General features: G+C 43.9%; 2 protein-coding genes across 5 annotated transcripts in view; both read right to left on the bottom strand.

The window, feature by feature from the left end:
* The window catches only part of PARVB (parvin beta), a 109,434-nt gene that overhangs the window by 64,918 nt on the left and 26,148 nt on the right, over positions 1-18,368 (bottom strand). For 2 of the 4 annotated variants that reach the window (XM_054037905.1, XM_054037923.1), the window contains exon 2: positions 646-735. In XM_054037905.1, the coding sequence (XP_053893880.1) occupies positions 646-735 (90 nt within the window). Of the gene's footprint in view, positions 1-645; positions 736-5,955; positions 6,071-18,368 lie in introns of those variants that run through there. The other 2 variants (XM_054037913.1, XM_054037931.1) reach the window with 2 other exon arrangements.
* LOC128842163 (SRRM2 protein homolog rsr-2-like) lies at positions 10,975-12,892 on the bottom strand. Its single transcript, XM_054037944.1, has 2 exons — positions 12,491-12,892; positions 10,975-11,537 (listed from the first exon to the last, which is right to left on the bottom strand). The coding sequence occupies exons 1-2, from the start codon at positions 12,888-12,890 to the stop codon at positions 11,281-11,283; spliced, it is 657 nt and encodes a 218-aa protein (XP_053893919.1). The 5' UTR covers positions 12,891-12,892; the 3' UTR covers positions 10,975-11,280.

The following is an 18,368-nucleotide window of genomic DNA, read 5'->3' as shown; positions in this document are numbered from 1 at the left end:
TCATCTAGGTGTTTTATCATTCTATTTTTTAATTACTGTTGCTTACAGTTTCCCTGGTACTGGAGTAAGGCTCAATGTACTTCCTAAGATCACCACTAGCATCTTTGTTAAAGTTCGGTGCAGTATTTGTTACTACACCAGGAGCCTGGAAGGTCCGTAAGTGAAATTAGTCAAAGGCTCAATATTTATATGAGCACTTCAGCCAATTCATTCTTTCAGAAGTCTTGGAACAACACCCCTGGTGACTTGTTGCTCTTTAATGTAGTTGTTTGTTCCAAGGCCTACACTTTTGATATGTCAATCTCTGACAGTGTCTCATCCTCATTACCTGAAAAGACTAGTTCCAGGGTAGGTATTTCCTAAATATCCTCTGTGATATGGAATGATGCAAAGAAATCAGTTAGTTTCTCTGCAATGCCCTTGTCTTCCTGATAGTCCAATTCTCTTGCTAGCTTCCTGGCTCTAACATACTTGAGTAGTGGGCATACTGCTGTTCAAATTTCCTCTCAGCCCTTCTAATTTTTATCCTACATTTTACATACTATAGTTCATGCTCATTTCTATTGGCTTCAATTTTCAATACCTACGCACATACTGATCTCCATTAACACACACTTGCTTATGCCTGTAGCATTAATACTGTACCTAATAGGGTATCTTCAGGGTGGATATCAATGGTGGCGGGAGACATTGGCGCGTTGATAGCATTTTTGCCCTCTTCCTGCAGGTCGCTCACTGAAGAGAAGAAAAGAAAAGAAGAGAGAAAAAAAAAACTTTTATAAACGCAGAATTTTGTACTTTTTACACATTTTTTAGCTACAGGGGAAGAATACATCCGGCAGGCCCATTTCAAAGCAAGTTTACAGCTTATGGAAATAAGAACCACAGCTGCTGTGGAAAAGAATCAGAGAGTCAAAACATTTTGCCGTTTCATATTAAACAGCTGGTTAGCCGGGTGATTTAGCGGAGGTTATTTTGCAGGAGTCTTGAGCTTGCAGTGAAGATGAACTCAGAATTTCCATTTCCCACACCGGGAAGCGTTTAGAGCTCTGTGGGCGCTCTCTCAGTCTGGAGTAAAGATGGTTCCTTTTGTGCACCTCATGGGGCTGCACAGGAGACAGAAAGGGGAACTAAACACTAGTTGACTGGACTTCTATGTCAATAAGAACAATCTTTTCCGCCTGCAAGGATCACGATGTGCCACTGTAATTAACAAAAAGCCTGAAAGAGCCCAAGGAAGACTTGAGAAACAGTAAAAGGGGTTTTAGTGAAACACTGGCATTCACATTATAAAGAGGCATAGTATGGGCTAGGACAGTGGTTCTCAAACTTTTGTACTGGTGACCCCTTTCACATAGCAAGCCTCTGAGTGCAACCCCCGTGATCAATTAAAAACACTTTTTTATATATTTAACACCATTATAAATGCTGGAGGCAAAGCGGGGCTTGGGATGGAGGCTGACAGCTCATGACCCCGCAGGTAATAACCTCGCGACCTCCCGAGGGGTCCCAGCCCCCAGTTTGAGAACCCCTGGGCTAGGGGATCAAGCATAAGACTGGAATCTTTGAACTCGAGCTCTAAACCCAAAGCTGTCACTGACCTCTCTGTAGGATCTTGGGACAAGTCGCTCAACTAGTCTGTGTCTCCTTTCAGCTATCTGTAAAATGGATTTTACAGATTCCAGGATTGTCACTCTGTATGTCCCTCTGAAGCTTAAAATGTCTGTTGAATCAGGGTGAAGTGATGGAAACAGCTATAAGCATGGCTGAGGGGATTTTTTTGCCCAGAATACCACGGGGTTCAATTATGCCGGCATTCACGGTCTGTTACCATCCAGTTTTCAAGTTCTCAACCATTCTGACTTTATGAATTACACCCATGTGACAGTAAGGCATGTATTTATAATAGTCCAAGAGTCCTACACCACTGCGATATCAGCAGTAACTCAACCAATCACCACCCTTTCTTTACAGCTAATTTTCATTCAACAACAATTTCATTGGTTGTATGAGGGAGTCTGAAGAGATGGTGGATTACTTGGCCCAGCTGTCACAGTTCCTCAAAACCACCCACACAACATCACAACCAACACATACAATAACCCAAACCTACATAACCCTAATGGCAACACCACTCCCCAATCCCATTCACAACTGACACAAATCAACACGTCTCCCAGCACAATCCTCCTACAAACAAATCAACAAAACTGACACGCATCATAATCTCAAACATCTCTCTGAAGCCTAGAATGTCTGTTGAGTCAGTATGAACTGATGGAAATGGCTACAGCCATGGCTGAGAGCCCTTTTTGTTTAGCATATCACCAGGTTCAATCAGCATTGGGATGTTCAGCTATTTACAGCTTTTTTTAGTTTTTTTTAAAAACACACAACTTTACAAATTACACTGCTGCAGCAGCACGTCCTTTCAGCTACTAATATTAACATACCTAACTCTCAGCAGTGTTGGATGGAATAACAGTGTTTGTGCACAGCTAGAAAAAGAGCAAAAGTATTGTATGTGCTATTAGTACCATCACACGCTATTAACAGATATGCACCTGAAGCGCTATGGATAACAAAATCAAGCACTTATTTTAAGTTAAAGGAACAGATGGGTTTGACATAAGACAAAAGCACTGTTCAAGGAAACTATGTAGGCTACGGTAACCCACAGCAGCTCCGTGCGGTGCTCTGCTGATCTCTAGTAGTGGCTGGGTCACACAGAGATTGATGAGCCTGTTACAGCCTTGGCTAACAGAGCTGGATTATTTTAGCTCAAGAAGAAGAGGTTCGTGCTTCTAGATCCAGAGGCACCATGTTCAATCTCTGCTGACAACAACCCACTTCGGGGCCTGGTGCTACACTGTACTTAGGGATGGATAAAGTCCAGGAAAAATAAAAACCCAAGATCAATCTTCACCCTCCAGGTTGAAGTTTGGATAACTTACTTTTGCTGCTGCTGTCATTTTCAGTTTCACATCCTTCTGCACTGCATGGCCATGGTTAGGAGTGAAAGTGGAAATGCCAAAATATCATGAGAAAGCAACTCTTGCAGTATTTCGGACCCATCTGAAGGCAGCAGTAGAATTAAGGTAGAATCCGTAGGTTCTGGTCTCCCTGGGCTATCACACTTTGAAGGAAGATCAATAACTCAGGAGTGGAAAGAAAATCATCAAGAACAGTGGGAGTCATCAAGGGACTATGGGATAGGGAAGAGACAGGACCTATGTAAGGGGGGAAATCTCAAAATTATGGTGGATCCTGGTCCTATTTAGCCTTAATCTGCTTTTACCATGAAGTGCTAGAAATCTCCTGTTCTCATGAGATTAACAGACCAAGAAAAAGTTAGGCTACATTAGGGTGGGTAGATAAGCTGCCACATTTATGGATGCTTCTCCCAACCTTTTTAGGTTTGCCTATTGTAACCCACACACCTCCTGGGTGTGGTGTTCTGTCCCATCTAGTGGCACCGAGACCACTTAGAGAGAGATTAATGAGTCTGCTCTACAGCCTTAACTAACAGCCATATGGCTGTTAGCTCATGAATATATCTCCAGAGGTCCCAGGTTCGATCCCGCCTGCCAACAACCGGGGTCTGGCAGCGTTACGCTATCACCAGCTTCACATAGTATTGGCCACTGAGGAAGGGTGTAGTGGGCAGGGATTCAAAGACCTAGGTTCCAAGGCACAGTAAAAGCAGAACTTTAAATTTGCAGATAACAAGTCTTTCTCCGACCTACCAAAAAGTGCAACGTCACTTCAGGAGTGACAAGAATGTTTTCATTGTCTATGCAGGAGACTACACGGGAAGCCCAAGTCCTTGAGGCCCTTTTGGGGCAAAGCAAGGATTTCCATATAAACAGGGAAATAACCACATGCTCAACAGAGCAGTCCTTTCCTGGTGAAAAAGGCAATCTAAACCACACCGGTCTCCCATCAGGCAGTTCTTTTAAAAATAGATCCCTACTCCCCTTTCCTGTAGTGAGATCAACCCATATACTCTAGCCATTTGTATATATATTACACACGTTATAAAGTCCCATGTCACCACTCTCCACCTCCTCCCCATACAGAAAGAGGTTAACAGAAAATTAGAATGCTTGGGACACACACGCAATAATCTCTGCGCAACATTTCACTGGCAGCCAAAGAGAAGGCACTTAAAACCATTTATCACTTTTCCTAATGAGGATTCCAAGAGGTGAACTAGTTTCTGCTTGCTGGCAGGCTATCAAGTAAGTATAAATTCCCTGAATGCCACACGTTGTCCTTATGTCCCCAGAAGCAGCAAATGCCAGATTCATATATTTTGAGAGCCTATGGATTAAGATCCACGTTAAAGTGACCTGCTAGAGTTAATATGCTACAAGAGTGTGTCCTGCCAGTAATAAGGTACAGCTCACTTTTGGTATCGTATACTTCTTGCAAAAGGACAGGAGCAAAACTGCATTCTCTACTATATATGGAATATGTTGTATATACTGTAGCTTTTTTACCTAAACATATCTAATTAAAAAAAGACATTAAGGACTTTTGGATTTTATTCATTTTTTTGAAATTCCTCTAAACACAAAATCAGAGAACTAAAAAGTCACATGCTAAGTTGAGTGTCTTTTCATAGCATAGCATCCTCTCTGTGTGTCCACTTAGGGCTCCATCCTGCAAACCCCTATTCCCTCAAGTAGTCCTTACATTGAGAAGTCAATGGAAATACACATGCAAGTAGGAATAATCACAAATAAGGTTTTGCAGATCTGGAACATGGAGATTTTCAAAGTTTCCCTAGACACCCAAATCCCATTCAATCAAGTTGCCTTTGAAAATCCCAGCCTCAATTACTAACTCTTCATGGCAGAAGTTTTATCTTCATTATTAGTAGAATTTACATCATTACTGTAACACCCAAAATCTCCCGGCAGGACCAGGGCCTCCCTGCACTGGGAAAAGATAGATGATGAGACAGTCATTGCCCTGGAGAGCATATTTATTTTAAAGTACCTGGCACCCACTGTGCGCTAAATAAATACAAAAGATGCTTTCAGAAAATTACATTTAAACAAGATTTCTTTTAAATAGGCTTGGAAGGATTTGATTTTTTTTAAATTGGTAAATGTCAGCAATCGTCGTCTTACACATACACACACACCCAACTGAGAAAAAGTATTTCCATCACTAATCATCAAAATTTGCACAACAGCAAAGTCAGAAAAATGCTATATGAGAACTTATTAGGGTTTGATTTAAGGACATTTACTTTATATGTTTTTGACATCTGATGTTGTATCGGGTTATAAAGCTTAACATTTTGAATCATGTCTGCTGCCATTCAAGCATTATTGTCTGACCTCCCCCTATAATTTCCCACAACTATGACAATTTAAATTGAAAAAAATTCTTAAAAATAATCATCGCTATTATCCATCAAAATTGTCCAAAAAATGAAATTCTGCCAAGCTTACTTTTAAAATGCAGCTAAGTTGCTTTATTCCCCCAGGAGTTTGATTCAAAAAGGAAGCTCTCTGATCAAAGTAGATAAGGAAGGAGATATTTTTAAAATGCAAAAATTACATTTTGAAAACAAAACAAAGTAAAGTATTTTTAGCAAATAAAATCCCCTCCTTTCTACAACATCACTTCTATGGCTAAGGGCTCAAAAACAGATAAAGAAAAAGTTAAAGGTGGAAATAAATGCAGTCATGCATTATGCACCCAGCGCCCATCTTACACACAGTTGAAGAAACATGTTTGCTCTTAAAAGCCAATTTGCTGGGCTGAATACCACAAGGGCAAAAGGTTCTGTCCTATTTCTGTAGCAAGTGCCTAGTCAGAACAAAGTGCTGCCATTTCAATAAAGCAAATTCTAAAAGACAGTCCCCCAGACAGAGCCTCACTTACAGAAAGCCAGAAGCTCACAGCAAGAACTCTGCTCCACACAGGTAGCTTACAAACCTTAGAGTTTTGTGCATGACAAATCCTTTCGCGTACCTCCTTTTTTGCGTTTTTTACAAAGCAGCCCTGCCATTTTGGCTCCCTACAATATGCGATGGTCTGGAGCGTACCTCTGCAGTGCAGTATGTGCAGTGAAAATGTTAAAGGAAGAGTGGCAGCTGGACAGGGACGGACATGCCTGGCCAGTCAAACTTGGGTTAATTTGGTCATGGTGACTTGGGAGGAGAGAGAGCAAGACAGCAACAGTTATGCGGAGGGGAGAGTAGGGGGAGAAAAAATACTTTGCTTGATAGCATGAAATTCAAGAAGGATGAACTCCCAGCATGGAATTCGCAACATAGCTCACGTTCTGTAAGAGAGACAAAGAAGCCATAAGTCCATCGCGGTCAGCTCGGGGCAACAGCTGACACACGATTTTTAAAGGTAGCACTTAGCCCACAAGAAGTCCCTGGTGACAGTCATCTTTGCCCAATAGCCAGGGCACAGTCACATTCCCCCACCGTCAAGCAATCATAATGGCTTATCAAAGAGAATACTGAAGTGCAGAGAGGAATGAGAGGTTCAAAAGGCACTGATCAATTATGCAGATAGTCAGAGAGATCTAATAGCAGGTCTTATTTCATCATCTTCCATTCCCCTGTGTGGCTACGTTTGCTTTGAGGTTTAAGCTTCAGGTTTATCATAATATTCCACATGCCAGAGTTTATGAAAATAAGAAACTGTCCCATGAAAGCTGCAAAGTTCAGATCAGGATTATTCACAATTCTAGTGCACATGCCTGTGTGAATATGCATTTGCTGGGGTACTGTCAACATGGTGAACTCTGAAGTGTATTCATAGAGTTTTTTGGTAACAATTTTGCGTCACCGCTTTCCCCTCCACACCAATATTCTGTTAGTCAGATACAGCAATGAAGCAGGAGGGAGGAAATAACATACAACACACATACAAAAGAGACCAAGACAACTCACAATCACACAATGGAGACAGCAACAAAAACAAATATTCAAGATTGAGCAATGTATCCATTTCAGGGAAGAACCCAATAGATGTTTTAATAAAGGCCCACAAAAGTTATGCAAAAAAATTCAGTCTAGCTGAGACAAGTTTCACGAGTCTCCAGATAACAGGCCATCTGAAAAGGGCTTGCCAGGGTAGCTACTGTATACCAATAGAGCTATACCAGCAAACCCCCTTTGTGGAAAAGCACCTTATACTGGCAAAAAAGGGGTTGCCTTTTAACCAGTATAGCTTATACCAACTCCTCAAATGGGATAAGCTCTATTGACAAAAGGACTTTTTTGGCAGTAAAACTGCATCTACACTACACTAGGATTTTTGCTGGCATAGCGAAGTGATTTTTTCCTCCTCACACTCCTACCAGATGCAGCTATGCTGGTAAAACATTCTAGTGTAAACCAGCCCTCAGCCAGAAGGTGGGAAAGCTAACTTGCTTCTTCTGAGTCATGAGGATTGGTCTCACCCCTGAGTCACATCTGGTCTGTAGTAATGTGAGGGACTCTGCTAAACAGTTATAGCCCCAGAGTCAAATTTTCAAAAATAGTGACTTAGAAGCCTGTTGATTAGGACTGAGAATTTTTACTGATATAATTATACTGACATAAGCCCTGGTACAGACTGATATAATTGTGCCTTATACCAGTATAGCTTATTGTGCTTCCCAAACTGGAGTAAGCTATACTGGTCTAACTGCATCCACGCTGGAGGGATGAGAAGGGGGCGGTTGGTGCTCTAACTATATTAGTTAATGCAGCAAAACTTTCTAGTGGAGACAATCCCCAAGTCCTATTTACAAAAGTGATTTAGGAGCGTACATTCCACTGACAGTCAATGAGACCTGGGTACCTAAAAATTCTACCCTAAATCTCACTGAAAGTCAACAGGGGTGTAGACTCCTAAATGCCTATCTCATTTTGAAAACTGGACATATGCACTTTTGAAAAATGTACTTCCATTTTTGCAATCAGATCTATGTAGGCAGACATAAGAACATGAGAATAGCCATACTGGGTCAGACCAAAGATCCATTCAGCCCAGTATCCTGTCTTCCGACAGTGGCCAATGCCAGGTTCCCCAGAAGGAGTGAACCTAACAGGTAATGATCAGGTGATCTCTCTCCTGCCATCCATCTCCACCCTCTGACAAACAGAGGCTAGGGACGCCATTCTTTACCCATCCTGACTAATAGCCATTAATGGACTTAACCTCCATGAATTTATCTAGTTCTCTTTCAAATCCTGTTATAGTCCTAGCCTTCACAACCTCCTCAGGCAAGGAGTTCCACAAGTTGACTGTATGCGGTGTGAAGAAGAACTTCTTTTTATTTGTTTTAAACCTGCTGCCCATTAATTTCATTTGGTGGCCCCTAGTTCTTATATTATGGGAACAAGTAAATAACTTTTCCTTATTCACTTTCTCCACACCACTCATGATTTTATATACCTCTATCATATCTCCCCTTAGTCTCCTCTTTTCCAAGCTGAAAAGTCCTAGCTTGTTTAATCTCTAGATGCAAGAAATCGATCCCTGAACGTGCTCCCCGTCGACTCCGGAACTCCACCAGAGCAACAGGCGGTAGCGGAGTCGACGGGGGAGCCGCGGCCATCGATCCCGCGCCGTGAGGACCTGAGGTAAATCGATCTAAGATACTTCGACTTCAGCTACGTTATTCTCGTAGCTGAAGTTGCGTATCTTAGATCGATCCTGCCCCCAGTGTAGACCCACCCTTAATTTGGCAGTGTTTATGCTCCTTTCTATTTACCTCACTAGGATTTGACTTCTACTTTTTAAAAGATTCCTTATCTGTCACTCCTTCTTTTACATGGTTGTTAAGCCACGGTGGCTCTTTTTTAGTTCTTTTAATGTGTTTTTTAATTCGGGGTATACATTTAAGTTGGGCCTCTATTATGGTGTCTTTGAAAAGGGTCCATGCAGCTTGCAGGGATTTCACTATACTCACTGTACCTTTTAATTTCTGTTTAACTAACCTCCTCATTTTTGCATAGTTCCGCTTTCTGAAATTAAATGCCACAGTGCTGGGCTGCTGAGGTGTTCTTCCAACCACAGGAATGTTATATGTTGTTATATTACGGTCACTATTTCCAAGTGGTCCTGTTATAGTTACCTCTTAGGGTATGTCTACATTACGGGATTAATCCGAATTTATATAATTCGGATTTGAAAAACAGGTTGTATAAAGTCGAAATGAATGCGGCCACACTAAGCACATTAATTCGGTGGTGTGCGTCCAAGAACCGGGGCTAGCGTCGATTTCTGCACCGTTGCACTGTGGGTAGCTATCCCATAGCTATCCCATAGTTCCCGCAGTCTCCTGCGCCCATTGGGATTGTGGGTTAAGATCCCAGTGCCTGATGGGACAAAAAACATCGTCGCAGGTGGTTCTGGGTACAGCCTCACCTCCTCCCTCCCTCCATGAAAGCAACGGACGGCAGACAACCATTTTCGCGCCTTTTTTCCTGGGTGGGTGAACACTGCAGACTCCATACCACGGCAAGCATGGAGCCCGCTGAGCTCAAGACAGCAGTCATGAACATTGTAAACACCTCGCGCGTTCTCGTGGAGTTTATGCTCAGCCAGGACCAGAAAAACGAGGCGAGGAGGCAGCGGCGGCGGCAGCGCAGCGACAAGCATGATGAGGACATTGACATGGACATGGACACGGATACAGAATTCTGTGAAACCACGGGCCCCGGTGCTTTGGAGATCATGTTGTTAATGGGGCAGATTCTATCCATGGAACGCCGATTCTGGGCAAGGGAAACAAGCACAGACTGGTGGGACCGCATAGTGTTGCGGGTCTGGGACGATTCCCAGTGGCTGCGGAACTTTCGCATGCGTAAGGGCACTTTCATGGAACTTTGTGACTTGCTGTCCCCTGCCCTGAAACGCCAGAATACCAAGATGAGAGCAGCCCTCACAGTTGAGAAGCGAGTGGCGATAGCCCTGTGGAAGCTTGCAACGCCAGACAGCTACCGGTCAGTCGGGAATCAATTTGGAGTGGGCAAATCTACGGTGGGGGCTGCTGTGATGCAAGTAGCCAAAGCAATCACTCAGGTGCTGCTATGAAAGTTAGTGACTCTGGGAAATGTGCAGGCTATAGTGGATGGTTTTGCTGCAATGGGATTCCCTAACTGTGGTGGGGCGATAGACGGAACCCATATCCCTATCTTGGCACCGGAGCACCAAGCCACCGAGTACATAAACCGCAAGGGGTACTTTTCAATGGTGCTGCAAGCACTTGTGGATCACAAGGGACGTTTCACCAACATCAACGCGGGCTGGGCGGGAAGGGTTCATGACGCTCACGTCTTCAGGAACACTACTCTGTTTAAAGGGCTGCAGCAAGGGACTTACTTTCCGGACCAGAAAATAACCGTTGGGGATGTTGAAATGCCAATAGTTATTCTTGGGGACCCAGCCTACCCCTTAATGCCATGGCTTATGAAGCCGTACACAGGCAGCCTGGACAGGAGTCAGGAGCTGTTTAACTACAGGCTAAGCAAGTGCAGAATGGTGGTAGAATGTGCATTTGGCCGTTTAAAAGGTCGCTGGCGATCATTATTGACTCGCTCTGACCTCAGCCAAAGAAATCTCCCCATTGTTATTTCTGCTTGCTGTGTGCTCCACAATCTCTGTGAAAGTAAGGGGGAGACCTTTATGGCGGGGTGGGAGGCTGAGGCAAATCGCCTGGCTGCTGATTACGCGCAGCCAGACACCAGGGCGATTAGAAGAGCACACCAGGAAGCGCTGTGCATCAGAGAAGCTTTAAAAAACAGTTTCATGACTGGCCAGGCTACAGTGTGAAATATCTGTTTGTTTCTCCTTCATGAAAACCCGCCCCCTTTATTGACTGATTTTCTGTAAGGAACCCACCCTCCCCCTTCCCCCAGCTTTCTTTCAAACCAAATAAAGTCACTATCATTTAAAAATCATTTATTCTTTATTAATAGATTAGAAAAAGAGGGAGGGAACCCGGGTGGTATTTGGGAGGAGGATTGCTGGGAAGGAAAAAGCCACAAAGAAAAGGTTAAAAAAATGACAGCCTTTTGCTTGGGTTGTCTACTGGGGTGGAATGGGAAGGTGTACGGAGCCTCCCCCCCGCGTTCTTACACGTCTGGGTGAGGAGGATACGGAACATGGGGAGGGGGGAGGGTGGAACAGGGGCTGAAGCGGCAGTCTGTTTTCCAGCAGCCGTTCCTGAAGCTCCACCAGACGCCGGAGCATGTCTGTTTGCTCACGCAGCAGCCCCAGCGTTGCATCCTGCCTCCTCTGGTCTTCCTGCCGTCACCTCTCATCTCGAGCGTCCCTCCTCTCCTCACGTTGGTCCCTCCTGTCCTCACGTTGGTCCCTCCTGTCCTCACGTTCACTGGCTTCTTTCCTATACTTTGAAACTGTTTCCTTCCACTCATTCAGATGAGCTCTGTCACTGCGGCTGGATTCCATAATTTCAGAAAACATCTCGTCTCGCGTTCTCTTCTTACGACGCCTTATCTGTGATAACCTTCGGGATGGAGGAGGGAGGCTTGAGGAATTTGCAGCTGCTGTAGGGAGGGGAAAAAAGAGAGAATTGTTTAAAAAGCTACATTTTGCAGAACAATGCTTATACTCTTTCACGGTGACCAACACTATTCACATTACATAGCACATGTGATTTCTGTGCAAGGTCGCATTTTGCCTCTTAATGCTGAGTGCCTGTGGCTTTGCTGCTAGAGATCACAGGTCTGGGCAACAGAATTCGGCTTGCATGCGGCCATGGTAAGCCATTGTCTTACAGCTTCTGCGCCCTCCTTTCCCACATACCAAGCATAGCCTGTAGAGTGCTGCGGTTTTTCTGTTAACATTCAGCAGCACCAGAAAACAAACTAACCACCCCCCCCCCCTCGCCATGAATTCTCTGGGATGATCACGGTACACCTCCCCTCACCGCGTGGCTGGTAACAGGGAAGATCCCTGCTAGCCAAACGCGAAAAACTCAGGGCCAATTTCCCATCTGCGCTTGGCTAACTGCAGGGAAGGATTTATTTTCCGCCACAGGCAAACAGCCCAGTAGGAACGGCCACCTCTGTCCCCTTAATTAAGTTCCCGTATTTCAACCAGGTTACCAGGAGTGATATCACTCTCCTGAGCATTACACAACAAGATAAAGAACGGATGTTGCTTGAATGCCAGCAAACACCAGGACCATACGCTGCCAGGCTTTGTCAGGCAATGATACCAGATTACTTGCTGCAAGCATGGCGTGGTCAAGTGTCTTACCATGGAGGAGGGAATAAGGATGCACTGCCCAGAAACCTTCTGGCAAGGCTTTCGGAGTACCTCCAGGAGAGCTTCATGGAGATGTCCCTGGAGGATTTCCGCTCCATCCCCAGACACGTTAACAGACTTTTCCAGTAGCTGAACTGACTGCGAATGCATCCCAAGTCCTCAGGGCAAAGTAATCATTAAAAACCGTTTGCTTTTAAAACAAGTTTTATATTTTAAAAGGTAAACTCACCTGAGGTCCCTTCCATGGGGTCAGAGTCTTGGGTACTGGCTTGGGAGGGTTGGGAGGGTACTTCAGTCAGGGTGAGAAAAAGATCCTGGCTGTTGGGGAGAACGGAGTGCTGTGTGTTCTCTGCAAGCTCATCCTCATCCTCCTCCTCCTCCTCTCCCCCATCGGCAGAATCCTCAGGCGTCGCTGATGAGACTATCCCCGACCCAGAATCCACGATCACAGGTGGGGTAGTGGTGGCAGCCCCCCCTAGAATTGCATGCAGCTCGGTGTAGAAGCGGCATGTCCGCAGCTCTGACCCGGAGCGACCGTTTGCCTCCTTTGTTTTTTGATAGGCTTGTCTGAGCTCCTTGACTTTCACGCGGCACTGCTCAGAGTCCCTATTGTGGCCTCTCTCCATCATGCCCTTGGAGATTTTTTCAAAAGTTTTTGCATTTCGTCTTTTAGAACGAAGTTCTGCAAGCACTGAATCCTCTCCCCATACAGCGATCAGATCCAGTACCTCCCTCACGGTCCATGCTGGTGCTCTTTTTCGATTATCAGCCTGCATGGTTACCTGTGCTGATGAGCTATCTGTGGTCACCTGTGCTCTCCACACTGGGCAAACAGGAAATGAAATTCAAATGTTCGCGGGGCTTTTCCTGTCTACCTGGCCAGTGCATCCGAGTTTACATTGCTGTCCGGAGCGGTCACAATGATGCACTGTGGGATAGCTCCCGGAGGCCAATACCATCGAATTGCGGCCACACTATCCCTAATTCGAAATGTTAAAATCGATTTTGGCGCTACTCCGCTCGTCGGGGTGGAGTACAGAAATCGATTTAAAGGGCCCTTTACATCGAAATAAATAGCGTCGTTGTGTGGACGGTTGCAGGGTAAATTCGAATTAAAGCTGATAAATCCGAATTAAAGTCGTAGTGTAGACCAGGCCTTAGACCAGATGCTGCGCTCCACTCAGGACTAAATCAAGAATTGCCTCTCCCCTTGTGGGTTCCTGTACCAGCTGCTCCAAGAAGCAGTCATTTAAAGTATCGAGAAATTTTGTGTCTGCATTTCGTCCAGACCTACTGGGGTTCCCCAGGGGCAACCCTCCAGGATTGGCCTGGAGTCTCCTGGAATTGACATCGATCTCCCGGTGACTATTGAAAGCAATCCAGGAGACTTTAATAGGCTATTTTAAGAAAATGGCATTACATCATGTTGGGGGGAAAATCTCCCAGAATAACTTCAGTCAGAGTTGGCAACCCTAATGGGGTTCCATCTGTGTGGATCCAGTTGCAGGATCAGGGCTTATGCTTGTTCCAGTGTCTGGCCATCAGTTGGCCAAAACACACACACACACACACACACACACTTCTTTGAGAGAGAGTGGGAAAAACATTCCAGTATTGCCAACCCCCAAACATAAAAAAATCATGACCTAGGCCCCCCAAAATAATGAGATTTTAATAAATTCAGAGTTCATTGCCTTCTAACGTCTGTGTCTTTTTGCTGCACTCTAGTCATGTTTTCAGGTTTTTCTCTGCAACCAGAGGACAACACGTTTTTTTGTAAAATAAATGAAATAAATAATTAGTAAAAGAAATGAAAGAGGAGATTCTCCTGTAATCCCCTGAAAAATAATGTAAGTGGGGTTAAAAAAAAAAAAAAAAAAAGGGAAATCAAAGGTAGCAGAAAAGCAGCAGTGAGAAGTCCCCAACCTCAGTGTTATGTGTTTTAGGACTCACCGAGACCTATACCTGTTCCAGTTTGAACTTACAGTGGCTTTAAAGATCAGTGCCCTGGAGTGGACTACACTCTCATGCTGCTGTTATGGGCATTCAGACAGCAGCAAGACTCTCCCCTCCTTTCTTGGGCATGCATGGTGCCTCTTCTCAGGCACCAAGACTCATGAGATAAGGAAAATTAAACAGCACAGGCTGGGATTTGAAAAGAGAAATAGGAGACACCTACATTAACCTCCCAGGAAACGCATCCTGTGAGATTTCCATGGAAAATGCAGAGGCGGTCATTCAAAACCCAGGACATCATCCCCGTAAATCCAACAGTGGTTTACAGAATCCCCTTTACTTGTGCATTGCCTCTACACAGCCCAATCCTCCCTTCTGCAACTGACACGGACTTGTGCCTTACCTCTCCAGTAGTTCCACTGAAATCAGAGTGAAGTACAACTATCTCAATGCAAGTAAGAGTGGCACAATTTAGCCCTTACATTTTAATCTCTTCACAGCAGGGACCTCACTCCTATCATTGCCTCAGGCATGCACTTACAGTGGCACTACTGAAATTAGTAAATAACAATAAAGAATTGTCAAGTGACCAGTGGGTTTGTCAGACCCATGGAAGCTGCCCTAAATCATCCAGGCAACAGAGCATTCTCTGGCCTATGGGATTCCCACAGTGGCACAGGGCCATAAGCCACCCCGGTCTCAATATCAGTGAAGGGGCCATGGCTAGGGCACCCATAGGCCCTAACAACCCTCAGATGCCGTAACAGGCCCTGGTGATCATTGACAGCCAACACTATTTAGTTGTGCTGACTGACCTGGCCTTATCAACTTAAACCAATATACTGCCTGGACTGTATATCCACATGCCATGCTGTACAGTTTACACCCACAATAGTAAGTTGTGCTGTTAAAGGCACTTCAGTTCCAAATAGCTGGCTGCTTCGGTGCATGGGAATGCACACAACTGCCCAGAATGAAAGTGATCAGTAGCAAGAAAGTGAAAACTCCAATGAGATTTTCAAGCATTTCTCAAGAGGCATGAAAGTGAACTTTAAACTCAGCTTGCACCCAGTAAAACAAAACAAACAAAAAAATGGAATTCCAATTAGGCAAATTCCACTACCCATGAAGGTAGGAACAATTTGATTTCAACACGAGGTACTTGCTTATCTGCGTCCTCAATAACGTCAGCATCATTAACACTGTGTTAGTGTTTTAGGATACAGCGCAGGCCACCTTTAACTCACCACCATTAATGTTCTTGTTATAAAGGGCAACCACTAACTCTCAGCTGAAAATTTCCATCAAAACAGTCTTTCAATGGAAAATTATGTTTGACAAAACAAAATTTTCCACAAAAAAAAGTGTCTGCTTTCCATGGAATATTTCAATTTTTCACCAAAATATTTTGACCCTGACAAAATCTTTTGGTTTTTGTGTTTTCAGCAAAAACTCGGAAAATTTCCATGGAAAATTTTAAGAAAAAATTTTTTTTCTATTATTGTTGAAAACTGACATAGAAAAAAAAAATAATTCAGACTAGCTGTATTCAGGATGTAAATTCAGTACGATTGTGATGTGACAGAGCCCCAAAGGGTACATCTACACTACAATAAAACATCTGTGGCAGACCCATGTTAGCTGACTCAGACTGCGGGGCTATAAAACTGCATCGTAGACATTTGGGTTTGGGCTAGAGAATGAGCTCTGGGCCCACCCGAGAGCCCAGTCATGATGGGAGATGGAAGAACCATACACTGTTTGGGGCCTTCGTATGCTTTTCCTTTGCAATGTAGTTAAGCGGCTGTTTCTTTTCTATAGTTGAAATGCCCACTGACACACTGAGTCAAAGAAACAGGAACTTAGCACAGATGAATGAAGTCTCAAAATTGATTTCTATTTTTAGCCCATAAACAAATGTCTCCATACCCTCAAATAAAAGCATGTGTCCAGCTCTTTTCCCTGACAGAATCTGCTTTTAAGGATTCAGCAGTTATGAATCCTTTTAATATACCAAAAAAAATATTAAACTTGTTACCTGAACTAAGCAGAATGAGACCAGGACAACTGGGAAGATATAGCTGAAATGAACACTGATCTGGTCCTTATGTAGCTATGGGACTTAATGAGGATCAACGTGTGGATAAAAATTAGAGAAAGAAAATACAGGGGCTCAAATTCTGTTACAGGCTCTACTGGGCTGTTGATCACTATTTTTTGCTTTGTTTTGTGTGTGTCAGCCGTCATTTCGACTATAGAAAAGAAACTGCCACTTACCTACATTGCAAAAGAAAAGCATACATAGGTCCCTAACAGTGAATGGTTCTTACCTAACTCAAGAAGGGAGATAAACAAGAGTCCCCCTCATTTAGATAAAGTCGTCACAGGTCAATAATTCCAGCTCCTTCATTTATAATATAAACCTCTACCCCGATATAACGCGACCTGATATAACATGAATTCGGATATAACGCGGTAAAGCAGCGCTCCGGGGAGGAGGTGGGGCTGTGCACTCCAGTGGATTAAAGCAAGTTCGATATAACGCGGTTTCACCTATAACGCGGTACGATTTTTTGGCTCCCGAGAACAGTGTTATATCGAGGTAGAGGTGTATTTAACTCTCCCGTTACATCACGGCAGTTTGCCTGGGATGCTTTGTTACTGTCACAATTAAATCGCCTGCATGGCAGCTGATCTTTTTTGTTCTTCTGCACTTTGGAACAGAAAGTTATTCAACTCAAGCTTGACAAGGGAACAAGAGAACATGGATCAGGAATGTCCTACTAACATCCCATATTAATTGTTCTGCGATGTAGGAACCTTCCTCCTATGTTTCCTGCTTCTTATCTCCACCTTTTCCCCAGTTTTGAATGCGTGCCACCTAGAGAAGAGGTGATTATTTAAGGACAACTGACAACTAGCCATCTTCTCCACTAGCTTATTCACTGCTACCTAGTAAGTGGGAAACTCTCCCAAGCAAATGAAGGCCATCCATTTCTAGAATTTGAACATTTTTAAAGGAGAAAAATGTGTCTGTACAGCACCTAGCACAATGGGGTGAGGGTCCATGAGTGGAACTCCTAGGCACTACCACAATACAAATAATAAAGCTTCTATCCTTCAAGACGTGAACTGAATGGATCCAATGAAGTATCATCTTTTTGAGCTTGCAAATGGATTGCTTCAGTCCATGAGTTTGCAGGCAGACAAACAGAGGGTGGGCTGAAGTGATGCCTAGAATTTGTGCTGGCTCCCATCACAGGGGTGAATTTCACCCTGAAAGAACACTGACAGCAATTAGTAAAATAAATTTCTGTTTGGCGGTAAGGACATTTATTCCCTCCACCCTTGCTCAGTTAAAGTTCTGCCATAAAAAGCAGAAGGGATTTTTCCACTCATTAAACAAGGGTGCGTTGGTGGTGGAATGGAGGTGGTGGTAGGTCTTTGTTGTTTCCCACTGCCGCCTGCATGAATAACAGGAACCTTGCATTTGAGAGAGGGAGGTAGAGTCTGAAAGTTGCCTGTTAAAACATTAAGGAAAGAGAAAGTCTAATGTGCAGAGGAAAGCTATGTGGGGAGACCTACTGAAGTAAATCTGTCATCCTTTAGTATCCCTGCACTGGCCTTGGGCAACATCAATACTCCCTTTGGATATGCTTGTTCTTCACTCACCCCCCCACCCCCCCCGCACCCGCCTTGCTATATAGATAATAAAGAAGTTATTTTAAATTTAGTACAGCAAATTCTATATAAAGCATTGCATATTACTATGTAGTCCACAATACACCTCTACCGAGATATAACGTGACCCGATATAACACGAATCCAGATATAACGCAGTAAAGCAGTGCTCTGGGGGGCAATTTAAGGAAAGCAACTCTTTTTGGTGCAGAAAAGTAACTCTGCAGGAAAAGCACACTGAAGATAACAGATGCTGCAAACCACAAATATAAGTTCTCTCTGAACTGTTACTAAAACTGTGCACTCCGGTGGATCAAAGGAAGTTCGCTATAACGCGGTTTCCACCTATAACGCGGTAAGATTTTTTGGCTCCTGAGGACAGCGTTATATTGGGGTAGAGGTGTATTACTTTGACTTCTACTCCAAATAAAAGTTCAAAGACATTTATCAGAATGAATTAATCTTCACAG

The sequence above is a fragment of the Malaclemys terrapin genome, chromosome 1, assembly GCF_027887155.1.
Source record: "Malaclemys terrapin pileata isolate rMalTer1 chromosome 1, rMalTer1.hap1, whole genome shotgun sequence".
Classification (NCBI taxonomy): Eukaryota; Metazoa; Chordata; order Testudines; family Emydidae; genus Malaclemys; species Malaclemys terrapin.
The sequence above is the reverse complement of the archived record's forward strand: the minus strand, read 5'-3'. Positions and strand labels throughout refer to the sequence as shown.

What these genes read in the sequence shown, in the direction of transcription:
- LOC128842163 (XM_054037944.1), bottom strand. Translation starts at nt 12,890, where the DNA reads ATGATGGAGAGAGGCCACAATAGGGACTCTGAGCAGTGCCGCGTGAAA. An exon ending in CCCCATGGAAGGGACCTCAG is followed by an intron (nt 11,538 to 12,490) that starts GTGAGTTTACCT and finishes CCCTCCCTACAG; the next exon opens with CAGCTGCAAATTCCTCAAGC.